This window comes from Oreochromis aureus, linkage group 6 (genome assembly GCF_013358895.1).
Source record: "Oreochromis aureus strain Israel breed Guangdong linkage group 6, ZZ_aureus, whole genome shotgun sequence".
Taxonomy (NCBI): domain Eukaryota; kingdom Metazoa; phylum Chordata; class Actinopteri; order Cichliformes; family Cichlidae; genus Oreochromis; species Oreochromis aureus.
The window spans coordinates 34,948,253-34,974,581 of NC_052947.1; the positions used below are offsets into that span (position 1 = coordinate 34,948,253).

The window sequence follows — 26,329 nt, forward strand, 5'->3', positions numbered from 1 at the left end:
TTTACACCCATAAACATTTAGACAACTATGGACATGTATCATTTAGCACATGCTCTAAATATTATGATGCCTTGCAAAAAGACAATACATCTGTTCCCATTGCCCTCTTATTGCATGTCTTTCTCATCCGTTTTTCTCTAGGAGGACTTGGAGCGTACCCAGTTGAATGTGTTAGCAGTGCAAGCCATCACCAGCCTGGTGCTGAGTGCCATGACCCTTCCCACTCCTGGCAACCCAGCAGTTAGCTGTCTGGAACAGCAGCCTCGCAACAAGAGCCTAAAAGCCCTGGAAACACGGTAGTTACGGAGATAATATTTGTGTACTGTGCAGCTGCCTAAAAAGAGCAAGTGACAATCTGATTTTTTTTTTTACCCTTTTGCTAATGTTTATGCTCAGGTTTGGAAGGAAACTTGCAGTGATTAGAGGTGAGGTGGAGAGAGAGATTCAGGCGCTTGTGTCAAAAAGGGACAACGTCCATACATACCACCCATACCATGCCTGGGATCCTGTGCCCTCACTATCAGCAGCTTCTGCAGGTAATAGAAAAAGTGCAGTCACACTCTCATTAGCCTCAACTCTTTCACGTCATCAACCACTTCTTAAAATGTATTTGTAAAGTAACTGCTTGACTTATTTGTTTCAGCAGGTACGCTGATCAGCCATGAGAAACTGCTGCTTCAGATCAACACAGAGAGGGAGATGGGCAACATGGAATACAAACTGGGGCAGGTAGGAAACATAGGAAAGAGTAAACTGTAATGGAGCTTTTTAGGAACAATATATATGTTGTCAGCAGGACAACAGTTACTCTTTTTTTTTTTTTTTTTTTAACATTGCGAACGAATATGTCTTTTTTTTTCTTTTTTCTTTTTACTGTTTTGTTTTTTTTTTACTTGGGATGTCACTCTCCAGGTCTCCATCCATTCAGTGTGGTTGGGTAACAACATCACGCCTCTCAGGGAGGAAGAGTGGGGTGAGGATGAAGAAGATGAGGCAGACACTCCGGCGCCCACCTCCCCACCTTTATCTCCTATAAACTCTAGGTTAGTCAAATAAACACAACATTACACATACGTGTACACATTCCTTCAGTGCACAGGAGGCATCTTGTAGAACTACGTTAAGATGAGACACTCTAATTGACTGTTTGTGTTTCTTTCAGAAAACACCGTGCAGGCGTGGATATTCATTCATGTTCTCAGTTTCTCCTGGAGCTCTACAGCCAGTGGCTGATCCCTAGCTCTCCAAGTAACAGGAGAACCCCAACCATCCTCATCAGTGAAGTGGTCCGATCGGTGAGATATGATGCATGTGCTTAGTTTCACTCATTCACCCAAATATCTGTTCTTAAAGACCAGTAGACCTTCCTTCACCGATGTGAAAGAATACACTTAGGTGAAACTTTACTCTTTAATTTAGACACATTAAAATTTATGCCGCCCTGTCTGTTCTGGGGGCTCAAAACGAGCCTGTGACCAAAGCCATGCTTATTCTGTCAGCTGATCATACACTCTTGTCGTTCCCTGTAGCTGCTGGCAGTGTCGGATCTGTTCACAGAAAGGAACCAGTTTGATATGATGTTCTCCACCCTGATGGAGCTGCAGAAGCACCATCCACCAGAGGATGAGATCTTGAATCAGTACCTTGTGCCGGCCATCTGCAAGGCGGCAGCTGTTTTGGGCATGGTGAGAGGAGCTGTGTGTGATGGGACCTGAGATGGTTCAAGATGTGTTTGAGTTGTCAATATAACAGTACATCACTGCTCCCACTATATAAAACTTTTATATTTACATTTATAGGACAAGGTAATAGCCGAGCCGGTGTGTCGCCTTTTGGAGACGACCCTGCGCAGCACTCACCTTCCCAGCCGCATGGGAGCCTTGCATGGGGTGCTGTATGTGTTGGAATGTGACCTTCTGGATGACACAGCTAAACAGCTCATCCCCACAGTCTCTGAGTACCTTCTATCCAACCTCAAGGCTGTTGCTCAGTGAGTATAAATGTCATGCCTGTGCAGACGTTGACCTTAACTCATCTTCTAATGAGCTAAATTGATGAAAGAGCCTTGGGAACTAATGTGTCTAATGTCAGTGTGTGTGACCACCCCACCTTCCTCCTCTGTAAGAGGATCTGTGAATTAATTAGTTTTCATCCAGCTTAATACAGCGATAGAACCAAGAGTCCAGTGCAACTGTTGGCCCTTAGTTGCTGCTTTTTACATTTCAGATAAATACAGACAGTGGCGGATTAAGAGGAAAACCTGAACTCTCGACCTCCTATCGGGAGGGTATCTGTTTTGCTAAATGCACCAAGTTGCTTGCAGGGTTAAATCCATCTGTAGACCGAAAGGAGATTAATACTAAGTGATCACCTTGAAGATAGAAATGCTTCATGGGATAATGTGTGTTGTCTTCCAGAATGACAATGGGGCATTCTAGTATCACTGACAGGTTGGAGTATAGAAATGGTATGACTCACACGCTGTAGCATTTGCTGCCAGCGGATCTACCAACTATGGGATGTTTTGGACCTGCGTTTTAGCTAGAACTCTCACCATTACGGAAACACTTCTGGAGTTACAGAGATTATTGTTACTGAAGCTGTTCTAGCCCAGCATCTTATTAACACTTTATGCTGTCATTTACTTTATGTTGGCATTCATCTGTAGCCACTGGAATTTATATTTTTCTGTTTAATTATAATGATTTTTTTCTACTTGCTGTGTGTCGCCCATCTCTATTCTGCAGCTGTGTGAACCTGCATAACCAGCAGCATGTGTTGGTGATGTGTGCAGTGGCTTTCTACATGATGGAGAACTACCCTCTAGATGTGGGAGCTGAATTTATGGCTGGAATTATACAGGTAAAGTAAAATAAATCAAATTATCTGACAGCTGGGCAGTAAATGATGTTTACCCTGCTAGCTCTGAAGTACAAAGTCTGACTGATGTCTGACTGTGTGCATGTGAGCATGGAGGAAATTGTGTGGCACATTGACCTCTGTTGAGAGGATGTCATGTATTCTGCCACCTGTACACTCTCTCCAGGCAGCATCCTTGCTTAAACCAGAGTATTTCCTGTAGTGAGAACAAGAAGCAGACCTCCTTCCTGTGTCTTGATCTGATTCTCCTGATGCTGTCCAGATTTCAGAAGTGAAAATGGCTGCAGGAAGCTCACATATTGCACAATAAAATGAAAGCAAAAACATAACATATGTATATATTTAAGCATCTTAAAAAAAGTATTTTGATTTAGTGCCATATGCCCTTTATCTTTTGTACTTTCTAATAATGCCTTCTTCGTCTTCGTCTTCTTTTTCTTCTTCTTCTCTGTCTTCTAGTTATGTGGCGTGATGGTGTCAGCCAGCGAGGACTCCACTCCCTCCATCATCTATCACTGCGTGCTTCGTGGTCTGGAGCGCCTCCTTCTGTCAGAGCAGTTGTCACGGATGGATGGAGAAGCGCTGGTCAAACTCAGCGTGGATAGAGTTAACATGCCATCGCCACACAGAGCCATGGCTGCCCTAGGCCTCATGCTTACCTGCATGTATACTGGTAAGCAAGGCTTTAACATGACTGTTAACTTTAACGTCATCAAAAATGTGTTGCTGGCATGCTGGCTTAATCACTGGTATGCACAATTAGGACTGGTGTTAGTGCTGCTGCAGCTGACATTCCCGAGCAACTCCAAACCTGCTATAGCATCAAGCTAGCTGGCTAACTCTGATGTAATACTTTACATCAGGTCTTTTTAAGGAAACCGATAAACTTGCAGGTCTTCAAGTTTCCTACTTAAATGCTTTGCCACAGTGAGCTTTTTTTAACCCCATTTAATCCCTCTGGACTAATCCTTGACCCTCTTCTTACTAAAATTATGTAATGTGTGCTAGGGCTGGGCGATATGGCCTAAAATTCATATCGCGATATAATTTGAAGCATGTGCGATAACGATATATATCACGATATAATCTTTTCTTCTGTATAACGTATTTTCCACACTATAAAGCACACTTAAAATCCTTTAATTTTCTCAAAAATCGAGAGTGTGCCTTATGTATGAATTCTGGTTGTGCTCACTGACCTTGAACCGATTTTGGCGTGTAGAAATCTGTTAAAAAATGTTTTAGTACAACTTTGGTAAGCCTGCTGATGGACTGCTTGATGGATTGTCAGAGCATTACGGCTGCCGTAGTGAGGAGTAATCTGGGTCCAAAACTCTGTCCCCTTCAGGTCCCAAAGTCAAACAAACACTGAGAGTTAAAAACAGTCTAAATTCTTTCATCTTTAATTAAATCATCAGCGTTGCTGCTTTATCGGGTGTAACAATTAAGTTTAACATCCATGCATCCATGAAAACAGAATTTATTAAATTTAACGGAGTTAGAAGTTAACAGGAAGTTAGCTCGCTAGTTTACACCTAAACATTTCATACCATGTTCTGACAGAGATTTTTGAAACTAATTAAAACGTACAGCTCTGCTACCACTTCCAACATAAGTGAAGACAGAAACACTAAACAGCAGTGGCGTTTGCAGGGTTACCGAAGTTGGACTACCTGGTATATAATGTTGTGCTACGTGATTGCTAGCGACACAGCTATGTTAGCATAACACTAGCACAGTGAAGCTGGAGGATGAACGTCAACTTTTTTTCCACTCGATAAAAGTTAATGTGAGGGATTCTGGTGGTCAGGGACAAATGCAATTGCATAGCAGGATGCTATACACGGGCCAAACTTCAGTTAGAAGAACATAATTTACTGATGATAATGGTTGTAGCCGCTGTGATACTTTCTACCAAAACAGGTGCAGCTTGATGACATCATCAACATGCGCTATCGCGATATAGTCAAAATCTCTATCGTTGGCCAAATCTATATCGTTTCTATCGTATATCGTTTATATCGCCCACCCCTAATGTGTGCTGTCCCCCTCAAAAAGTCAGACCCCATACCCCACATACAAATGATTTGCCTTTGCGATGGTTAGTTAGAAAACAAGAATGTAGAGGGATCTAATCAAGTATTAATAATCTATAGGCTAAAAGTGGAGAGGATTGCATAGCTGTCTCTAAACCTAGTAAATGGCTAACTGACAAACTTATGAATGACTGTGCATGCTGCTATAGCAAGCACCTCGTATTGCGTTGTTGGTCTGTGTATATGTATATAATATGGGAAGCAACAATTCATCAAGTAATTTGAATAATTCGATTATAAAAAAATCCTGACACAAATTCTTTTTGTGCTTCGATGCTTCATTTAAAGAACGGCACAGTAGCGTGCTGATGTGTTAAATAATGTAAACGTTGATAACGTGATACAAATGTATTTAGGAGCAGCATATGAATAAAGAGTCCGACAACATTAAGCCCACGCAGGCCCCAGTTTTAAACAAAAGCATTGATAACACATCAGCAGCAGTGATTATGACACTAGCACAGTGTAACGTTGAGCCAGAGTCTGTTTAATACTGTAAAGAGCAAAGAGGCGGAGCTATTACTGAGATAGTGAGCTCAGGTAGAGTGAAAGAAAACGTGTTTCTAGTGTCCAAAACAGCAGCGCTAATCCTGTAATTAAAATGTTTACTGGGTTCACTTCATCCCTTATCTGAAACCAAATCATTACAAATACACCAGCAGTTTTGCATTGTGCTCTTTACCTGTGCCCTTTCTACACTTGCTACCACCAATAACACATTCTCACTAAGAACCATGGCATACCTTTTGTTAGTGATTTCATTCATTATGTCTCTAGTACAGCATAACTGCATTTTTAAAAGTTGGCATTTCTTCATTTTGAACATAATGCTTGTACACCTGCTTGCTTCCTGCATGTAATAGATATTATACACTCTGTACTTCTGGTATACCTACCTCTAACCCTTACGCTGGACCTTACTAACTCCACCAGCTCTTAGCGTGCCCTCGTCTTTATGCTAATACACTAATGTGAAGTTCTGTTGCTTAGGCTAGCCAGTAAATTCCTTGACAAAACCCCAGCTCTTTTAAATGCAAACTGGTTTAATAAATTTTTGTATATCTCTCTGTGCTGTATGTACAAACTGAAGCACATTTGGGCCACAGCAGTGAGTACCCAGGAAGCATGGCATTTAAATTCCCTCAAATTATTTAAACACCAGTCACTTACAGAAAAAAACTTAAGAATGTCATTTGACTTAAAGTTGCTCCCATAAATTAACAAATTTTCTGTTTGAGATGAACAAAATTCTGATCTGAATCTTGTGATATGAGTTTCCCGACTTCCACTCTAACCTTTGCCCCACTGGTTCAACCGGTGCCACCCCCCTTCTCGTCTTCTCAGCTGTGCTTACGTCGGGTTCAGACGTGACAGGGGTTAGAGGTCAGGTTGACTCTGCTGTATCGGAGGCGGTGGGCGTCACGGCGGGTCATGTTGGTTTCTCTTCAGGCAAGGAGAAAGCCAGCCCTGCCAGCCGCCCCGCCCATTCTGACCCTCAGGCCCCAGACAGCGAGTCAATCATTGTTGCCATGGAGAGGGTCTCTGTGCTCTTTGACAGGTACATACTGCTACACTCTGACACACACACACACACACACACACACACACACACACACATCTGCCATCATTCAAAAAGCTTTTGTAGTTGGAAAGATGAAACTTTAAAAAAATCTTGTTAGTTTATTACTTTAAAAACTGATCAGATTGTCGCAACAGATTGACTTTCTTTTGTAACTTATTTTGTTTCCAGTCTTCAATTGCTCTTCTTCTGGTGTTTCCTGTTTGCAGGATAAGGAAGGGTTTACCCAGTGAGGCTCGTGTGGTGTCCAGGATTCTGCCCCAGTTTCTGGATGACTTCTTTCCGCCACAGGACGTCATGAACAAGGTCATCGGAGAGTTCCTGTCTAATCAGCAGCCTTATCCGCAATTCATGGCGACAGTCGTCTACAAGGTCAGCAGCAGGACAAGAGTACATTCACATCAACAAAACAAGCAAAATGTTTACATTTTTAAAAAACTAAAAACTTGTACATTAGGCTTTTAATTGTTTCATTTATTTCTTTGGTCACACAAGTGCTGCACTATAAGTGTTTTTCACATCCCATTGTCCTATTTACAACATCATGCTGGAACAAATACAGTGAGTTCTTGTTATTTCCCCAAACATGTAAATGAAGGTACATTTCAGTGCAGTTAGTAACACTTGAATTAGAGTGAGAGCAATAAGTCAATGATGCATTATATTGAAAAGTTAACCTTTCATTATAAAGTATAAATCTTGCATACTCATTCTTTATTTCAGATCTTTGTAAATTACAGACACAGATTTAAAAACCACTTCATGCTGGAAATGTAACAGAACGGCAACTTTTTAAAAATTTCCTATTCCTGTGCTCTCATATGCAGGTTTTCCAGACACTCCACGCTACAGGCCAGTCTTCTATGGTGCGAGACTGGGTGCTCCTGTCATTGTCCAACTTCACTCAGAGGACACCAGTGGCCATGGCCATGTGGAGCCTCTCCTGCTTCTTTGTGTCTGCTTCCACCTCCCAGTGGATCTCAGCACTGTATCCTTACATACCATGTAAAAGATCTCACAAGCAGGAGACTGGACCGGAGTGGCTGGGTGGTGGTAGAAGCAGCAGGCGCTGATGTCTCAGTGCTGCAGTGATTTGTAACAACATTTTACTTTAATTATTTCTAATGTTTTAGTAAAGCAGTTTACTCTGTGAACTGTGATCAAATAATTATAGTTTAGCTTCTTTTTGTGAGCTTCTGACCCACACTTGGTGTGTTACCTGCATTGGGGCCAGGAGAAATGACAGCATGGTCAGCAGTTTAATAGATTTAAACATCCTAAAAGTAATCAGTGCCACTTTAAGTGTACAATTATATTTAGAACATTTTCACTATCATCAGAAACTCTTTCTGACAAGGAAGCGAAGCTGATATACTCAAAGAGTAATTTTACCTTGCCTACTGCTGCCTCAATTTATTACTTTGTGTTTTATTACAGTAGTATTTGAACTGGTGAGGTCCTGTCCAGATTAATGCATGTAAACAAAAATGTCAATATCAGCTCCAGTTCCCGTTTTCTGCAAAAAGATTGTAAAGATCACATTGTTTTGGTCAGTGAATTGTGGTGACTCTGAAGGTGACTTTTTTTTGTCAGTTACAAGAATCACATCTTCGCAAACACTGGCAGAACTTTACTAAATACACATTTTTTGGTAATAAACATTTAACTATAGTGCTAGAATAATTTAAATATTTGTTTATTTATTTTTTAACCTATTACTTATACAAGTAGTCCCATTGACACTGTCTTATTTACAAGACAGTTAAATGTTTCTAAATTATATATATATATATTTTTTTTCCACTGGGCTTTTATATTAAGTAGCATAGATGTGTGAATGCAGCACACATGCTTGCAGACAGTGTGATCTGTTGTCCTTAACCCACCCGCTTTTAACCAGACTGCCACATGTGATCAGCCGAATGGGCTCCAGTGAGGTGGTGGATGTTAACCTGTTCTGCCTGGTGGCCATGGATTTCTACCGGCATCAGATTGACGAGGAGCTGGACCGCAGAGCTTTCCAGTCAGTATTTGAGACTGTAGCCTCGCCAGGCAGCCCTTATTACCAGCTGCTGGGCTGTCTGCAGTCAGTCCATCAGGATACATCACTCTGAGGGCAACAGACAGAGAAGGGCATGGAAGCACAAGGAGAAAAGTGGTTTCAAGTGAGGTGTGGTAGGGTGAGAAATTAGATCTCTATTTATAATTCCTGGATGAATTGTGACTAAGGGTAAGAACAGAATGTTTTATTAGGAAAAAACTACTGTAGCTTCATCCCTTTCTGCCCTTTCAATGATAATGAGATAAGTAGAACTACTGAACCCACGGCAACAAATTCAGTGGAGCAAGTATTAAAAGGAGGAGGAAAAAAACAAAAAACCCCAACCTGAATTCAATATTAGGCTGTGTTTAAATGTAAAAGGAGCATTCTCTGAAGAGGAACAGCAAGCTTCTGTATCTGTGTGAAGACTGCACCCACTCGACCCCACCCACTCCCCTCAGATGATTCCTTGAGACATGACTGCACCTTCAACACTTCCCTCTCAGCACCTTTTGAGATATTTTTAGAAAAAAAAAAAGCCCATGAAGATGACGATCATCAAATAAAGAATTGGATTAGTTTATTTTCCTGTGGGAACTTGTGGGGATTGAGTATTGTGATGTTAGTAAAGTAAACAAAAATAGAAAAGTATTTAAAGTTTCAGTGCATCTATTTTTCAGTGAGTCATGTGCTTAAGGTCTGGTTAGGATGCTGACAATGGGCTGACACGTAAAAGTCAGAAACGCCTGCTTAAAGTCAATGAGTACATTTCTTTATGTATTTAAGTTATTTGTGGTCATTCACACACTTCAGTTAAATCGAAAAATATTTTAGGAATAATGAGCACTAATAGCCATAGTTTTGTGTGTGTGTGTGTGTGTGTGTCTGTTTATTTTTTTGGTGGGCTTTTTTTTTTCTCCCAGGGGATTGGTTTTGCAGTTTAATTTGTCCCAGCAGAAGGTGTTTATGGATTTTGCTTGTAAGGGAGGGGAAAAAACTTACCTAACTTATAACCAGCGCTCGGCCACATTTCCATATATCTGCACTGACATAACAGCGGAAACTGTCAAGCATGGAAAAATACCAAAATTATCAAAATTGCAGTGATGTTGTCTTCATTTCTTTATTTTTTTTAACTAGTAGCAGAGGGAGCAAAAGATTCCCTTTTGATTTTTATTACCTTGCTTACGTCTGTCTAGTCTTTTTGTTGTTGTTGTTTTGTTGGTTTTTATTGCAGTCTTGTTTGCTCCTCAGTGCACCTGAATGATTCCACCTGTCTTTTTCTTGTACCTTTGTTAATTCTCAGGATGTAAGATGTGACTATATTATTGTTGTAATAAGACTGGAAATGATTTACAGTCCTCGTAAAATAGTCACCTTCATATCTTGTAAAAAGTAATTGTATAGCAACATAAAAGCCATGGTGCATGATGAAATGAGAACTGTGTAAAAACAATAGGACTTAGACGGTAAGATAATGTGATGCCATTTTCTTTTGTCCTAACGCGCACGAGCACAGAAGAAAATGAAAACTGAGCGAATAATCGGCAGAATGCGGAAAGCTGCAAGCTTCTAGTGTTTTATTAAAGACTTGACCTCGAGCTGCCTGGGAGCGTGCTGGGCTTTGTTACTCTGTACATACACTTGCCTTAGATAAAAGACTGAATATATGTTTGTCTTATACACTGAAAGCTTGAAAGCATGCTTAGCATTACGGCTATTTTCTGTCTTTAATACTGTATTTCCATGGGTACGGTTGACTGTTGTGTGGAAGAGATGCAACACAATCCAAAGGGAGCCTTGTAACCTTAGCGACCAACAGCAGCTTTGACAAATCAACAGATGAGGAAGTGTAGCATAGCGGTGCCACGTCACAGCAGGAGTTCTTTGTCTGGTTTTTGTTGAGCTTTAAAATATTGTTTCGTCTCAGTTAAAAAGCGGTAAATGCTTCATCATTCATTGTCTTTGTGCAGAATATTAAATACACACGGCACTTAAAAAAAAAAAAAAAAAAACTAAGTGAAAAATGAAAGTTCTTTTGATGTTGATGTTAGACGCTTTCTTTATACGCAATGAGTGCTGCAGTACATTAAAAGTAAACATCACAGTGATTTGTATGCTAAATGTGTAACCGCTCACCAGTCTTAAAGCTGGTGACTGGTTTCCTTTGATCATGAGAAAATAATGTATTCACACAATGAATGACAGAGTCCTCTGCAGCTGTTGAAATTCCAATGTGAGGCCTCGCTGAAGCAGATTAAAGGAGCCTAAATGAGTCCTGCTTTCAAAGTCATTTCGAATTCTTGGGGTGGGGAGAGAGAAATTGAAGATGATGGGAAAAGTCTTTTTCTAATCTACACACTACTTTCGACGTTTAAGGAAAACTCAAAAATGCGGTTGATAAAAATGTAGATTTTTCAGCTAGTCTCTGGAAGGAAAAGAGCAGGGGACCCCTGCTGGGGATAATGCGATTATGCAGAGGTCTTTTGTGATTTGGGGAGATGGGCTTTGGGGCTCTCAACAAAGTTCATGTTACTCTGATTTAACGCTTCCAGTGAAGGCTTTATTTTGTTCCACATTAGGAATAAATCGTTCAGAAAATAATGTAGTCACTGTTCTCGGATAAAGCTGAGAATCATGGTTTGAAACCTCTGCCAAGGTCTTTATTGTGATTTGTATGTTGACACTTGGCCTAATTTGGCAACTATTTCCCATAATCCTGTTTCTCAAGGTGGTAGACTGAAAATGAAATGCTTTTCTTTACATTTTCTTCAGGCAGGATCCTTGAAAGAACCTGAAGTGTCCACATCTTTTTTTTCTCCTCTTTTATTTACATTTGCCTGTAAAAATATGACTGGAAGAGATTGTGTATTTGTTAATTTTAATATTTCAAAGAGATTAATCACTGCATATGATCTGTTGTAGAAATAAATTATTTAAACATGTAATCCCGCTCTGAGATTTCATTTGCTGAGTGAGAGCTGTAAATCACGCATGACAACTCTGACTGTAAACCGGCTGAAGGTGCTCTATGTGTTTGCAAATAATAATATTACAGTCATGGCTGCTTTGTACCCACAGGACCCTTGTGTGTCTGTCTCTAACACGATCAACCTGTCGGGTGACAGACGTTTAAAATGCTCTGCCTCGTCCTCGTCTTATCCAGAAAGAACAAGCTGTTGCCAGCCAGCTTCAATTAACCAGAAAGCGGTCAAGCCAAGCTGGGGACACATGTAACTGAGAGATGTGCTCATGTGAAGGTCCACACCGTAAAACTAACTGACCACTTACACAGTTAAGTTATCACATTTTGTACAATTTCCTTTTCTAAGCCAGGCAGTAAAATTCCTTTTTTATAGACCACACTGTATGAAAGCATGCTCTTGTTTTACGGGCATCATTAAGATGGGTGGTCCTGATTAAAAGATATTAGCAGGATTACTAGGCAGCTGCCATATGGTTTGTGAAGCACTGAAATCAGGATGGCACAGGTGTTAAGCAACTGTAGATGCTTCTTATAGCTGAAGTTTACATCACATCATCTGAAAGAGTAGTAGCTGACAACTGATGGGGGTTTTTTGTAGCATTTTTTTTTTTTTTTGCACATTAGTGGAGCCACATTGAGATGTGATGAAGCCTAAAGCATTAAAGCAGCAAGTCTGGTGTGCTATAACCAGTTGTTCCAGTCAGATCTATTATACTTTTATATGTGTAATCTTTTTTTTAAATTGGTGGATTTACTCCTTTTATGTTTCATTTTTAAACTTCAAATTTAATTACTAAGTAGGATACTTGTTAGGCTAAATATTTAATAAATTCGGGGTTAAAAAATAAAAATACAGTTCTTTGTGAAGACAGCTGACTCAGTAATGTAGACATAGTGCCCCCCCCACACGCTCCACACACACCCTTAGCTTTTATTTTTTAAGTTTAGTGAACTATAACTTGTTCCAGTTTAGAACACATTTGGATGTTATAGTTTGGCTTTTTGCACACTTCACACTTTTGCAGATTTCTGGCTGGTTTAGTTCAAATTGCACAATATTGCGGGTTTTGGTTAAGTTCAATCGACTGGATCGCACTGTTACATGAAATGACATGGCTGTGAAGTTGGTGAACTTTAATTCTGTATCATTTCGGCTGTTAAAGTCCCCCCTCCTCTCATCTGTACACCCTCCTCCGCTGCCCACTCTAAACACACCTCCCTCTCCTCCAGTCCTCCTCCTCTTAAGGCTACTTCGCCAGATGGTGCAGCCTTTTCTTTTGTTTACCCATCGCCCCTGAGTTTACCCAACTAACCTTAGCTACGCAACTATGGAAACTTCTCGGGGAGCATCACCGCCGGACACCGACAAGTAAGTCAGATTTTAATCTCGTGTTGAGTGAACCGTCTGCTCCAAACATCTTTGTCGGAACATGAAAAAGACCTGCATCCACCTCTTACTTAGCCATCCCTACTTTTTTTTAACAACCACTTCAGCCAGCTGTTTTCGCTTCGTGCTGTTTTCTGCTGATAAACACACAGATAATGTGCTGTGCTTCCAATAAACCTCCCCGTGATTAAACAAGCTAGCAGCTGCAGAGTTCGCTCTCCCGCTGCGTTTCTGACACCTGTGGAATCGTCTACCGTTAGTACTTTTTTTTTTTATATTATTATTTGTGATTTCTCTATCTAACTTTTGTCAATTTGTCCGCATAACTGTTCGCTATCCGATTGACAACTGGGGTAGCCAATGACAAGATGGGAAAGTTTGTGTACGCCGCCGTTGCCACGGTTACGTACCGACATTCCAAAGATCTGGAAATCGAGGGGCGGGACTACGGTTTAAGCACGGGTGGATGCGCTTTCGAACAGCGAGTCACGGCAAGAAAAAAAAGAGAAAACTTTCAGTAACTCCATAAGCTGAGAAGAAGCATGCGTTTCTCAGCGTAAAGTAATAAACGCGCTGTTTGGGGTGTTAACTCACAGCACCGTTCAAGCAGGGATAACTCTGCTAGCATGCACAGCTAACTAAACTAACGGTAACGCGTCAGCTAGTCCCAGCTAATGTCAGTGTCCTTCTAACAAGACTTAAAACATATGTGCTCACATTTATCACACTGAGCTTTTATTTGACGTAAACAAAAGCGAAAGTTGTTTGGGGGAAAAAAAAGGAGAAAGCCGTGAAGTTTTTCCACAGCACAGGTGTGCTGGGCTGGGTCTCTGTAGATCTACCTGACAGAACTGGTGACTGCAGCCTTTATAGGTGTGGCTGTGTCGTCCCCAACCTCCAGTGATCTGATAAAACACTTTACATGGGCCGGAGAGCATATTTGGTGTAGAAGCCCACATGTTAAGAACATGTTAAGCATGTTAGGGTTAAGAAATCGGTCATGATTGATTTGGTTCTGTTCTTTTGTACTTTAGGTAACCTGCCTGGAGAAAAGATGGTGACACCAGGATGGGAGGCCTAGCAAGGTGGTGCCAAAGCTGAGGCTTGGGCTCTCACCCACCTGCTGCATTTTGAACTGTTGCTCATTTTTCGTAGCAAACTGACACCAGGGCTGCTTGACGAGAAGATAAGACGTTGGAGGCACGCTGCATTCTTGCTTGAGTAGAGATTAGGGACCTACAATGACAAATGTAAATTGAAACTCACTGAATAAATGGACAAGAGAAAGTTTCCTGGCACAATGTCCAGGCAAATGGACGTGTCATCCAAAAGGCGCCCCGTCGGTGGCAGTGGTCTGAACTTCCCTCAGTCTCAGCAGGGTCGTATACGGGCTGTGGAGGTAGCAAGAGGGAGAACAGGGTATGGCTTTACGCTGTCAGGCCAAAGCCCTTGTGTCCTTAGCTGCATCCTGAAAGGGAGCCCTGCTGACTATGTGGGGTTGCGCTCTGGGGACTACATCCTCTCTGTGAATGACATCAACGTCTCCAAGGCGTCACACGAAGATGTGGTCAAACTGATCGGACGCTGCTCTGGTGTTTTGAAACTAGTAATCGCTGAGGGAGAACGTCAGAGGCGACACCACCAACGCTCTGCCGGCGGTCGTCACCATAGCAGCAACACAATGGCGGCATCCTACCTGGACTCATGCTCCAGTGATGATGAGTTGGATGGTTTCTACGATAACAGTATTAACAATAACAACAACAGCAGGTCAGGCTGTGGAGCCCGTGGAGGCTGGTACAAACCCAAACTGGACACTAAGCAGCTGGGCATCAACCGGGCAGAGAAGGTGGTGGCAGAGCTGCAGTCTGGAGGAATTTTTAACATGATCTTTGAGAACTCCAGCCACTCCTCCAGCAGCTCAGACAAAGAGAGACCTGGGGTTAGTACATCCTCATCAAAGCCACGTCCGCTGTCTGATCCTGAATTCCCAGCATATCGGAATTCCTCTCGTTCCCAGAGCAACCCAAACCTCCTCTCTGAAGAGGAGATGGCCCAAGTTCTGAATGATGATTCGGTCTTCCTAGAATCAGACTTTCGGCATCTCCACCTTCACCACCATGAAGAACAGGATGTTGATGATGGAGATGGGGGCGACTTGGGCCTAGAGCCCAGTGAGGGTATCCTCAATGTGGGAATGATTGTTGGCTATCTGGGCTCCATTGAGCTTGCTTCCACAGGCACAAATCTAGAAAGTGACAGTCTGCAGGCCATCAGAGGGAGCATGAGGCGCCTCCGGGCTGAGCAAAAGATTCATTCATTGGTCCTCATGAAGGTGCGAGTGGAGGTTTTTTTTTTTTCCCCCTTCTGTTAATTTTAATGTGATTGTGTTATTATTGTTAACCATATTTTCCCTGGTATCAAGTTTGGTAACATGCATTAATTATATCCTACCAGGTTATGCATGACAGTGTGCGTCTGTGCAGTGACAGAGGTCAGGTCCTGGCCACCTATCCTGCAGAAAAACTAGCCTTCAGTGCATGCTGTCCCGATGACCGGCGATTCTTCGGACTGGTAACGATGCAAGCTACAGATAACCATGATGATAGGCACTTCAGCATTGCACGAGATGACGAGGGGAGTTTAAGGACTTCTTGTCATGTGTTTATTGTGGACCCAGATCTGTGTCACCACCAAGTAAGTGTTACATTTTAAACTGATGAGAAGGAAATATCTGCAGAATGTCTGTTTTTTTGTTTTGTTTTGTTTTTTAATGGCATAGGTAATATTACAACACAGTGACCAAGTACTCAAGAAGTTACTCATATATCTTAAATCTGGTGAACCTTAGGGTAATTTGTTCTTGTCGAAGCAATGGTTATAAGCCAAAGATTTATTAGCAGCTACTTTTTCTGTATTGCATTACAGTAGGACAAACTCTTAGTAACTGTTACTTCCTCAGGTCCATCTGGGTGTTGCCAGAAGATTTGGCTTTGAGTGTACCCCTGACCCAGACACAGGTGGCTGCTTGGAATTCCCACCCAGCTCTCAGCCTCTCCTCCAGTTTGTTTCTGTCCTTTACCGGGACATGGGAGACAACATCGAAGGGGTTCGCGCCCGTGCTTTCCATGACCCAGACAACGATGCCCAGCAAAACCACAGCACCAGTAGCAACAGCGATAGTGGGATTGGCAACTTTTTACCAGAGGAAAAGAGCAACAGAGTGCTTTTAGTTGACCTTGGAGGTCCTCCAAATCACAACCACGTCTCTGGGCCGCGCCACTGGGACAGCCCACCGTCATCGCAGCAGGCTTGGAGTCCCACCCTGGGAGCAGCAGCCTCTCATCCACCTCCTCCAACGCTGAGAAATGGCCACTATCGTAATGACCCCCACCTGGCTGATCTTCCTCACCCTCTCCCCTTATCTCACCCTGATGTCCCTGTCAGGCACTCACGAGGGGTCAACCCACACCACTACTCATCAGGGAAGCGGGGAGGAGCTGTTGGGGGAGGAGAATGGAGAGGGGCTGGAGGAGCAGTAGGGGTGGAACCGCAGAGGTGGCTACCAGTCCATGTGTTGAGAGACTGGCGTCAGCAGCACCACCACAGCCACCTCCAGGGCCTCAGCAGCGATCAGGAATCCTACGCAGAATCCACTGACGGATGGTCATCTGCCAACTGCAGCACCCTGCCCCCACCGATGAATAAGATCCCGGCCGACCGCTATCGCGCTCCGCTGGCGCCTGGAGACCACCTGCCACCACCTGGAGGGAGCCAGCCTCCACCTCCGTCACATCCCCACACCCACCGTCTGGCTGTTCAGAAAGATGAGTGGGCTAAGAAGTTATTTGGTACAGGAGACAGGGAGCGGACAGGAGCAGAGAGAAGTGAAAAAGAGAAGAAACGAGGAGGGAATGTCAAAGAGGGAGAGAAAAAGGTATGTTTTAAGAAAGTTTTAAAAGTATTGCATTTAGTAAAATTCTTGATAAACAGTTTTAGTTTGTGTAAGTGTATTCATTTTATTTACATAACCAAATCTGTCATATAACTTTTTGATATTCCCTGAAGTGCTGTGCAGTGTCCGTTTGTAGGTTTTGGGAGAGTTGTGTTAAAACTGACCACGAGATGAGAAGCCCAGTATGCAGCTGGCATCCCCCATCGCACATCTCTGTTGTTGAAATTTATTCTGTGTAGAGTTCAAAACGACAGTTTATTAAGGCTATAAATCCACGTGGGCATCGTCTTCTCAAGGCCTAGAATTTCACTCCTTCAGTAATCAAAGTATCATTTCACTTTGATACAAAACTTTTTGCTTGTTTTGAAAGTCACTAGATAATTACAGCACCCAGCTGGCTCTATCCCTAGACTCAGTACAAGTGAATTGATATGTTATTTATCCCTCACTGCTCCAGTATCAGATCATTTATTATGCAGTAGCCAGATAGCTGCCTTCACCTGAAAACCACCTGTTTTCCACTCTAATGGCATTAACAGCATAACAGCAGAGCAGGTTTAGTGAAGTAATTGTGTAGTATCCTCTTATCTATTTGGCGTAATTTTAAAAATAGCTTGGTTGCATTGTTGTATGAAAATACACTTCCTGTTTTTATGATATCTATCTATCTATATATATGTGTGTTTTTGTGTGTGTGTATATATATATATATATATATATATACATAGTGGATGGACTGATTGTTGTTTTCAGACAATGACAACAAGGAAATGCAAAGAGGAAAAGGTACAATACTGCATATCCAGCCTGACTAGATTCCATAAGTATTAATCAGCTTGTGAACAGAAATGCTCATGCATGTATATAGAAAACAGCCGCTTGTGCCTGCCTACATCTACATGTTGCGTATTATTATATTAACGTACAAAAGACAGTTGTCTTGATACTAAAGGAGGCTGGGGCTTTCTCCAACAGATATCTTAGAAAGCAGTGTCCCAGGGACTCTAAGAGACAACCAGAGTAAGTGTTTAGGACAGTGGCAGGGCAGAGACTGACAGAGGCAGGAAGGTGGATATGAACCATGTCCTCGGACTGGAGAAACAGAGTTTTGGATACTGTGGTGATTATGGTAAGCCAAAAAACAAACAAACAAAAAACAGATTCAGTTGTGTAAGACTCTGTTGTTGTTTTCATTTTTCTTGTTAACGATTGCATGTAACATAGTAAGGCGTTAACATTAATTGCCTCTTAATATTTGACACATGGTGGCACTGTTTCACTACCTAAACCTCTGCAGACTTATTTCAGCTAAAAACGAAAAAAAGAAAAATCAGTGCTTTTTAAAGTCTTTCATGACTTTTGATTCAAATCTGTTCATCTATGATTATGATTGACTCAGTAACAGAAAATACTACTACAATAAGTTTGTGTTGGATTGTTAGATTTAAAAACAAACAGTTGAATCTTGATAAATGTGACCTAGTGAGCGTACACGAATTAGAGCCTAAATGAAAAGCGAGCTGTTTGTTAAGGCAGAAAAGGACTGAAAAATTGCAGTCAGTTTGCTGTTTACTATAATTCATAAACAAAACAATCTATATTTTGGGATGTTTTAGGTTTTTATTTTAAGCTCAAATTATACTTGTTCACATTGTTATTGTTTCTACAGGACATGTGTCTGGTTTTGCTTTTGTTATTTTTATGTTGATAGCAGTGCTGTTGTAAACATGAAGCGCATCTGTTTATTTATGAATGTGCGTATGAGGGAGAGGGCGTCAAGATCAGCTACGCAGATAAAGGCTGTGGGTTTTCCACTAAAATTTAGTCCTTTCACATTCTCTTCTCTCTGGAAAGGCTCTGGCGCAACCACGCCCAAAACAACCACAGCACCAGTGAGTCAGATCGACACTTTATCATTTCCCTTTCAACCTAAATCTCAGCTTCTCCAAAAATCCCCCTTTTTGTTGGCTTTAAGCTCTCTTGCAGTTACAAGTGAAACTTGGATTAATCTGACTGGGTTATACAGAGGTCGTGTGAGAATGATTGTGTCTGCACATGCCATTAAGTGTTCAAATCTGCATTGTCTGACACACATGCACACACACACACAAATGCAGAAGTGACTCAGTATCCAGGCAACACCACTGGTCATCGCATGATGAAATGCAGAGGAGACCTGCTCCTAAGCAGCCAGTCAGATTCTACCTGCATTTGAAGCCTGTCAGCACTGGCTAATTACTCATTAATCAACACAGGGCCACTGATTGTAAGAGAAGAGAAAGAAGGCAGAGTATTGTTGTTCTCAAAGGATTAAAGAGCAATAGTTGTTAAAAGGTTAATTGTACACTTGTGAAGGCAAAACAGCACTAATTTCCTCTCCTCTTTTACAGCACTCAGAGTGGTTACGTTATTGTCTAATGGCTTTGGATAATAAATTTTCACGACCCTGATGTGGTTATTTTTAGGCGGCAGTTTATGGCATAGTGCAACAGCTTGGCTGTTATAACTTTATTCCATTAATTGGTGGGTTTCCAATGTAGTGCTCCCATAAACACTATACAATTTTAAGTATCCTTGGTATAATAAATACTACATGGAACTACACTTAGTAGGGATCTCAGTGAAATATGCTACAGTAAACTGCAAAAACACATCATACTGCTCAAGAGGAGTTCTGCAAGTGCTGTTTGTGTGTACCTGCGTGTCTCTGTATTACCTCTTTGGCTGTGCATTTGACTCAAGTGCTACCTGGTATTGCATGCAAAATCACAGGATTGCACACGCCTCCGTGTAACATGTGGAATTTAACATTTAGTTCAAAAACAGCAACCCATGTAGAGCAGACACGGCAATAACAGAGGCAAGTGCAAAGCTGCACAGCATGGGAATGTATAATGCTGTGGCGTTTAGGCATTTAATGCAGTACAGACACAGCGTACATGTGCAGACACGGTTGGGTTTCTTAAACTTGCAATGACTAAGTGCCAATTTAGGGAGCCAAAAAAACACTTTTCATTACTGTGTGTAATATGGCAGTTTAGAATATGATGTTGTATTTTGGTAATACAAATTTTGCCCTTTTATAGTCATCATTAGTAGGGCTGAGCTCCTTAGGAAGGTTTAGTCTGTTATGACGGCTAGAACAACAGAGCTGAAATCACAGATACATTTTTACTGGATAAATGAAATCTAGAGTGCTGCATGTTGTATATGTACTTGCTTTTTTTTGGTTTATTTTAAAGTTTCTATTGTTAAAGATAGTGAGAGGCAGGAAATATAGAAAGAAAATGTAGGAGCCTGAGATGCAATGAATGGGCCAGCTAGCTGCAATCTGACCTGGAGATTTGGTGCTTAGGCCCATGTGGTATGCATCCTGCCCACTTATACCTCAGGTCACATCATGGAAGGAATTTCAGTGAAATTTTCTGATTAACCCAATTAAAGTTTAGCCAAAAAACAAATGAAATCTAATATTATTATACCATGGGAAGATTTTATGTAAACTATAGATAAACTTTCATTCTTTCCCTTTTATCTTTGACAGAATATATATCATAGTTTATTAACTAACAGATGTCTAACCATGATGATGATTACAAACAGTAGTAATCTGTGATAATAATAATGATCTTTTTAAAAAAAAAACCTGTCCTCCAGCCACCTACAAAATATCTTTGCCATCTATCAAGTGTGGTGAAATTCCTTATGAATAGGAATAGGACACTATTGCTAATATTTTACCATTATTTGTGTGTCATGTTAGGGTAAAAACCTGAATGGTTAGTCACTATATGAACTCTGTTATTCTATAGGAGGTATTTTGTTGGCCTAGTTAATGTCCACATGTTCTTTTCAAAGGAAAGGGTCACTGCACACTGATACAAGGTTGTTCCGCTTGATCACCTTTACCCTACGATGAAACCGCTTATTAATCTTAATGGGATGGTCTCTTGCAGGATGAGAGTGCCCTCATCTCCCCCAAAATTTGAGGGGTCCCCAAAATAGTTTGAGTTAAAAAATAATAAATCATGCTTTGATCTTTGTAGTCACCAAATTTCAACCCACTGGGAGATTTAACAAAAAACAAAACATAAAAACAGTTGAGGGAGCATCTTTTTCTGAAGAATGGCATTCATTTACATCAATACAGCTCCAGAAACTCGACAGTGAATGTGAAGTGGTTGCAGAATGTGGTGGCAGACACAGACACTTTATTTTCATATGCATATAAGCCCTTTACTAGACCAAATACCAGAAAGTCTGGCTCCTCTGAAACAAAATATAAAGAAAAAAGAGGTGATTCAGGACTTTTGCTGAATAGTTTACAGATGACAACTATGAAGATAGTTTCCTTGAGTGTGTACGTGTGCTTGTGATTGTGCCAGTTCACAATGAGGCTGTGAAGAAAGCCACTCTATGTGCGTGCTGCTTTAGCCACTGGTACTCTCATACTCTGATTGTCGTGTAGAGGACCCAAGTGCAAATGTGTGGAGGTAGGCAATGATAAACTTAAAGTGAGCTGTTTATTATAAGCATGTTAGCAGTAATCCAAAAGGCAAACAAAAGTCCAAAAGAGGAACACTATAAACTATAAAGAAACACAAACTGGGACTGAGAAACACTAGGGGAACAGGAACGGACACTCTGACAAAGGGAATGCAGCGACTACCTATACACATAAGGGCGATTAGGGGAAGTGCAGACAGCTGGGAGAACGAGAAACGGTTTAACTGAATCACAAGAGATGAGACAAAGAAGCAATCTAAAAGCAAAGCACAAGGAACAACTAACTCACAAAATAAAGCAGGAAGTGCAAAACCTAAATGGGGAATACAGACACATGAACTTAAATACAAAGGACACAAGGTGATGGAACACTGAAACTCTAAAGCTGCTAGGAACTGAGAGCTATAGCAAGTACACTAAGAATGCACAAAAACAAATATAAACATTAAATAAACCAGGAAGCAGAATAGAATATTTAAATAAAGGTAGGCCTTGGTTGTTGTTAAGATAAGGACTTGGCACTTAGCTCTGATGGGTAAGCTTTGGATCAAGAGACTTGGGAATTCAATACAGCTGGTGAAACATGCCTGTGTTCGTAAGCTCGTCCTACACACAGAGTGGAGCAGGCAGCAGTTCCTGTTGGTGAAAGAGTGAAACAAAGAGCAGCTTTTGTCAAAAATATGAGAATCCGTCATCCAAATAAACCTGTATTTTGCACTGCAATTACTCTTGAGTGCCAGCAATATGCCAGCCAAGTTTGAAGTAAATCTAATAAACAGTTGTTGAGATGGGGCAAGAACAGATGGACGTGCATACAAAGATTTTTTTAGTTAGTAAAATGTCTACAATATGCATGTGAACTGATGGTGTGTTTCTTTTCTATCCAGGGCGGTCGTTTCCGAGGTTTGACCATGGGATTCCCACCTCTCCAGCAGCGCTCCTCAGCTAGGCGCTCCTTTGGACGCTCCAAACGTCTCAGCTTGGCCCGCTCCCTGGATGATCTTGAGGTAGCATATATACGCAGAATCTATATGTGTGGACCTTTTCCAACACAAGTATACCAACAAGTAATGCATATTACTGCAATATTTAAGCTCAGACTGGATACTGTGCTACTGTCATGTTTGAGCCTCAGGTGTTGCCTCCGTCTCTAGTAAGAGTAGCTCATGCACTCCATATATGCTCACATGATACATCGAGCTGATACATCTTCTCATATCACCATGGCAACATAGGCAGTAAAGAACAGAGCCATCTTTTGTACTGACTTGTTTTTATTAATTTTTAAAATGTAACACCACAAAGATGCATTGGTATATTTTAAATCAACATAAAGCAGAAACATTAGTTCGTTCCCCTCCCTAAGAGAAAATAAGAGCCTGGTTCCATTATATTACATAAAAAAGATTGAGCATTAGAGGGATGTATAGTTAAAATGACACATACACCAGCAATCTCTAGCATTTTACCACCTAAAAGTTTCCAGAGCTTCACCAAGTTCACAAGGAGTGTAAGTAAGGACACGTAGACCCCATCAAATTTTGATTGCACACGCTTTTTAAAAAAAATTGCTCTGATGGCCAGTAAGCAACAGAAGAAGATCTCTTTACATTTCTCCAAGAAAAAGAAATAAAGCTTCTGTTCTGTCATAGGGACAAGTTAATGATTTTCTTTTGTTTGTTTTCTTAAATATAAACTGTACAGATATTCAGAATACAAAGCAAAAGGCAATCAGGGACTGCATTTATGATAACTACAGTTAGGGTTTGTTTTTGTTTTTTTAACTTTTTAAAATATTTTTTATATCTAGAGCCATCTTATAGAAAGAGTCAATAGCAGCACTGCTACACTGTTGCAAGAATTAGCCTTTTGCTCTTCTTTTAGCTTCAAGAAATGACCTAGTATCCAGTCATTTGAGAGCCATGAGTTTTGCCTAACAATATCCCTATTTAGTTCTACTTTACAGGATTTAATACAGAGAAAATCAGCAATTGCTATTTTGGTACTTAGATGGGAAAGATACAAAGACTATTATTATTATTTGTATTAGGTTGTATTTGTGTAACTTAAGGTGGGATTTTATTATGAAATTCCATTTCTGGAAGCGAATCATAAAACTGTCCTGGTGATAACAGTGTAAAGAGTGTTGTTGTCATCATGACTTGTCTCTACGTGTGTCTGTGTGAAGGTTGCCAAGACCACGGTAGAGTCCTGCTGTCTCCACCAAAATTCATAACAGTAGCTTTGGCTCTAAGATAGAGATCAGAGGACAGCTTAATGTTTCCGCCGTTTAGTGGTGACCGGGATACCGTGGGAGCAGATAAGCAAATCCCACACTGTTGCATCAGTGGTGATAGTTTTTTTTAAACATACATTTTTGGCATTTTTCCCTTTATTGGACAGCACAGTAGATAGCAACAGGAAGCATGGGAGAAAGAGGGAAAACGACTGGGAGTTAAATACCGCAGAGGTCCCAGGCCTGCAGTTAAGGTGGAGGAGTTGTATTTTAAACAGTGAGACCATTATTTAGCTAAATTAAAGCTGCTGTGTGTGTTTTTTTTTTATGAGAAAAATCTTTTGAATGAATCGAATTCCTCAAAGCGAAAGTCTATTAGTAGACACTTGGAGCCCGCAAATTAACTTCACACTTTTATTGTTCAGCTTCAGTTCAAACTATATTTAATTTACATTCAAAATGGAAATCCCAAACGTCACCTACAGGCACTTGAGAGCAGATTACGATGTAAAAACGATACATAATCAAGGATGATATTGGAAGCAGTGTAGAATTTCTGCTACTTGAGTTGGCAACTGTTATATGAGCTTCACAGGGGTAGATGTCCCATTGCCAGAGCTTCCAATGGCAGGGCTCCTCTCTTCTTCTTTTTCTTCTTCACCCTTTCATCCTCCCACTCTCTCTATTCCACCTTTTTCTTCCGGTCGTTAGGCCTTTTTCACTCGCTGCACATGCAGTAATGTCCACAAACAGAGAGGGCTTTGTGTTGTGTCGAGGGGGAAGGAGAGAGAGAGATTGGAGTGTGTGTGTGTATGTGTGTGTTTGTGTGGTGATGATGGTGGGGGGTAATGGGGTTCTAAGTGTTAGCCTGCACTTCTAACGAGCTCTGATGAGCAACAAGCTGACATTCCCCTCGTTAGTGCGGCCTCAACACAAAAGCACACACAGTATATAGACACACACACACACAAATGCACAGTGTATATACACACATGCAGGAAGAGCTGTGCGTGAACATACACAAACAAATGCCAGCTTTAAATCGGTGACACACAAGCGTATTTACACACACACACACACAACTGTCAGACATCTTGTTAGATGTGCTGCTCAAGCTGCTTTCAGACTGTGTGAGCAGGCGCGTTTGTGGCTCGTTTAGCAAGAAAAAGGCAGAGTTTGAGGCTTGTTTGAATGTGATTAAGCTTGGCAGAGAGGTGGATGAAAGACGAACAGTTTTGGTGCAGCTCTGGATCACCTTCTTTAACATTGGGAGAACTGACATTGGTGGAAACCTGCAGTCTGCCTCTTAGTTCCCTTTGTGTCTTGTGACAGATCTCATTCTAGAGCCTAACTATTACGCAGTCACGCAGCACCCACACACAAGTTGCACACTTCAGTGTGTCAGGATTTTAGTTAGGCATTTAGCTTCTTTGTCTTCTTAGACATATACAGATACACTCACACACATACAGACGCTAAAGAACGTGTTAAATAGTACACACAGAACTTTGTTTCAGAAAACTAATGTTTAAAACCGCAGAGAGCTATTTTAGAGACCATCACCAACCAAGAAAAAAAGAGCTACCTAACTCTAACTGAATCAACCATTTCAAAGCAAACACATCATTCTCAACTGGTCCTGGAGGTTTGAAATCTGCAGTGTACTTGATTGAACTTAGTTAACAACGGTCACAAGAAATTTTTCAGAATAAATGCACAAACACCAAACAGTTCTCACAATGGGTTGTTTGTGGCTGTTTGCACAATGAGCTGAAAGATAACTATAGTTGGAAGAAGGTGAGATTTTTCTCCACTGTGCAGTGTTGAGCTTGAAGACAGGTCCAGCAAAATCCCAGTGGCACAAAAACAGGGAGTGTTATTAAATCTAAGAAGTAACTGGTGCTGCAATATTAAATCATTTTGATGCTTAACATAAAAATAAAATAAAATAAACAGCGTTATTATCTGTAAGCTCAGGCCAGTTTTTAAGGCATATTATAAAGGTATTGTAAAATTTGGGTATTTCAAATGACAAGTATGCATCATCAAGTGTACATAGCAAAATATTGAAATGTCTTTATTTGTTTTGTCAGCATTTTTCTGTTTTAATTACAAACATTTATTTTTTTGTAGACTTAGTCATTTAAGTAGAAAAAATCCTACATTTTGTTGATTCTCACTTGCTTTTATCATGCAAGTCTCCTGAAATCTCATTATAACTGTAATTAAAGAATGCAATTTTACAGAGGAAACTACAGTGTTTCTTTTAAAACTTTATTTAAATCCTATATGCCACTCTGAACACTGGGCATTTAATAGATGGACATTTTTTGACATATGGCTATTTCAGTTTAATGTGTGTGTGTGTGTGTGTGTGTGTGTTTTAGTGTTCTATTACATTTAAGACATTAACATTATCTATATTTGTTTCAGCAAATGATCACCAATGAAGCAGAAGAAAACTATTGCTATTAAATTAAATATTAAGCATAGTTAGAATAAAGCCACATGTTAACTTTATCTTTTTAAGGTAAGGCATCATCAAGTCTTGCTTTTGGTTTAATCCTTGTGCATAACTGTGACATAGATGAGTTAAAATCTTAGCTTACATAGAGCATGATTTACGTGTTGTACCAAAGACTCAGTGCTCAAAATGTATCTAC

The 26,329-nt window shown here is 40.9% G+C and overlaps 2 protein-coding genes across 9 annotated transcripts in view; both read left to right on the forward strand.

The window, feature by feature from the left end:
* The window catches only part of htt (huntingtin), a 32,257-nt gene extending 20,713 nt beyond the window's left edge, over window positions 1-11,544 (forward strand). The window contains exons 54-66 of one of the 4 annotated variants that reach the window (XM_031754325.2): window positions 142-296; window positions 397-536; window positions 644-729; window positions 913-1,043; window positions 1,163-1,295; window positions 1,530-1,685; window positions 1,800-1,990; window positions 2,748-2,862; window positions 3,340-3,553; window positions 6,321-6,534; window positions 6,765-6,927; window positions 7,383-7,543; window positions 8,456-11,544. In XM_031754325.2, coding sequence (XP_031610185.1) covers window positions 142-296; window positions 397-536; window positions 644-729; window positions 913-1,043; window positions 1,163-1,295; window positions 1,530-1,685; window positions 1,800-1,990; window positions 2,748-2,862; window positions 3,340-3,553; window positions 6,321-6,534; window positions 6,765-6,927; window positions 7,383-7,543; window positions 8,456-8,669 — 2,073 coding nt within the window. In that variant the 3' untranslated portion in view covers window positions 8,670-11,544. The remainder of the gene's footprint in view (window positions 1-141; window positions 297-396; window positions 537-643; window positions 730-912; window positions 1,044-1,162; window positions 1,296-1,529; window positions 1,686-1,799; window positions 1,991-2,747; window positions 2,863-3,339; window positions 3,554-6,320; window positions 6,535-6,764; window positions 6,928-7,382; window positions 7,544-8,455) is intronic. The other 3 variants (XM_031754338.2, XM_031754330.2, XM_031754348.2) reach the window with 3 other exon arrangements.
* A 1,089-nt stretch (window positions 11,545-12,633) lies between these two features.
* Window positions 12,634-26,329, forward strand: part of rgs12b (regulator of G protein signaling 12b) — a 43,659-nt gene continuing 29,963 nt past the window's right edge. For 2 of the 5 annotated variants that reach the window (XM_031754370.2, XM_031754379.2), the window contains exons 1-5: window positions 12,634-12,951; window positions 14,004-15,304; window positions 15,427-15,666; window positions 15,932-16,906; window positions 22,318-22,437. In XM_031754370.2, the coding sequence (XP_031610230.1) occupies window positions 14,243-15,304; window positions 15,427-15,666; window positions 15,932-16,906; window positions 22,318-22,437 (2,397 nt within the window). In that variant the 5' untranslated portion in view covers window positions 12,634-12,951; window positions 14,004-14,242. Of the gene's footprint in view, window positions 12,952-13,473; window positions 13,619-14,003; window positions 15,305-15,426; window positions 15,667-15,931; window positions 16,907-22,317; window positions 22,438-26,329 lie in introns of those variants that run through there. The other 3 variants (XM_031754356.2, XM_031754362.2, XM_039613316.1) reach the window with 2 other exon arrangements.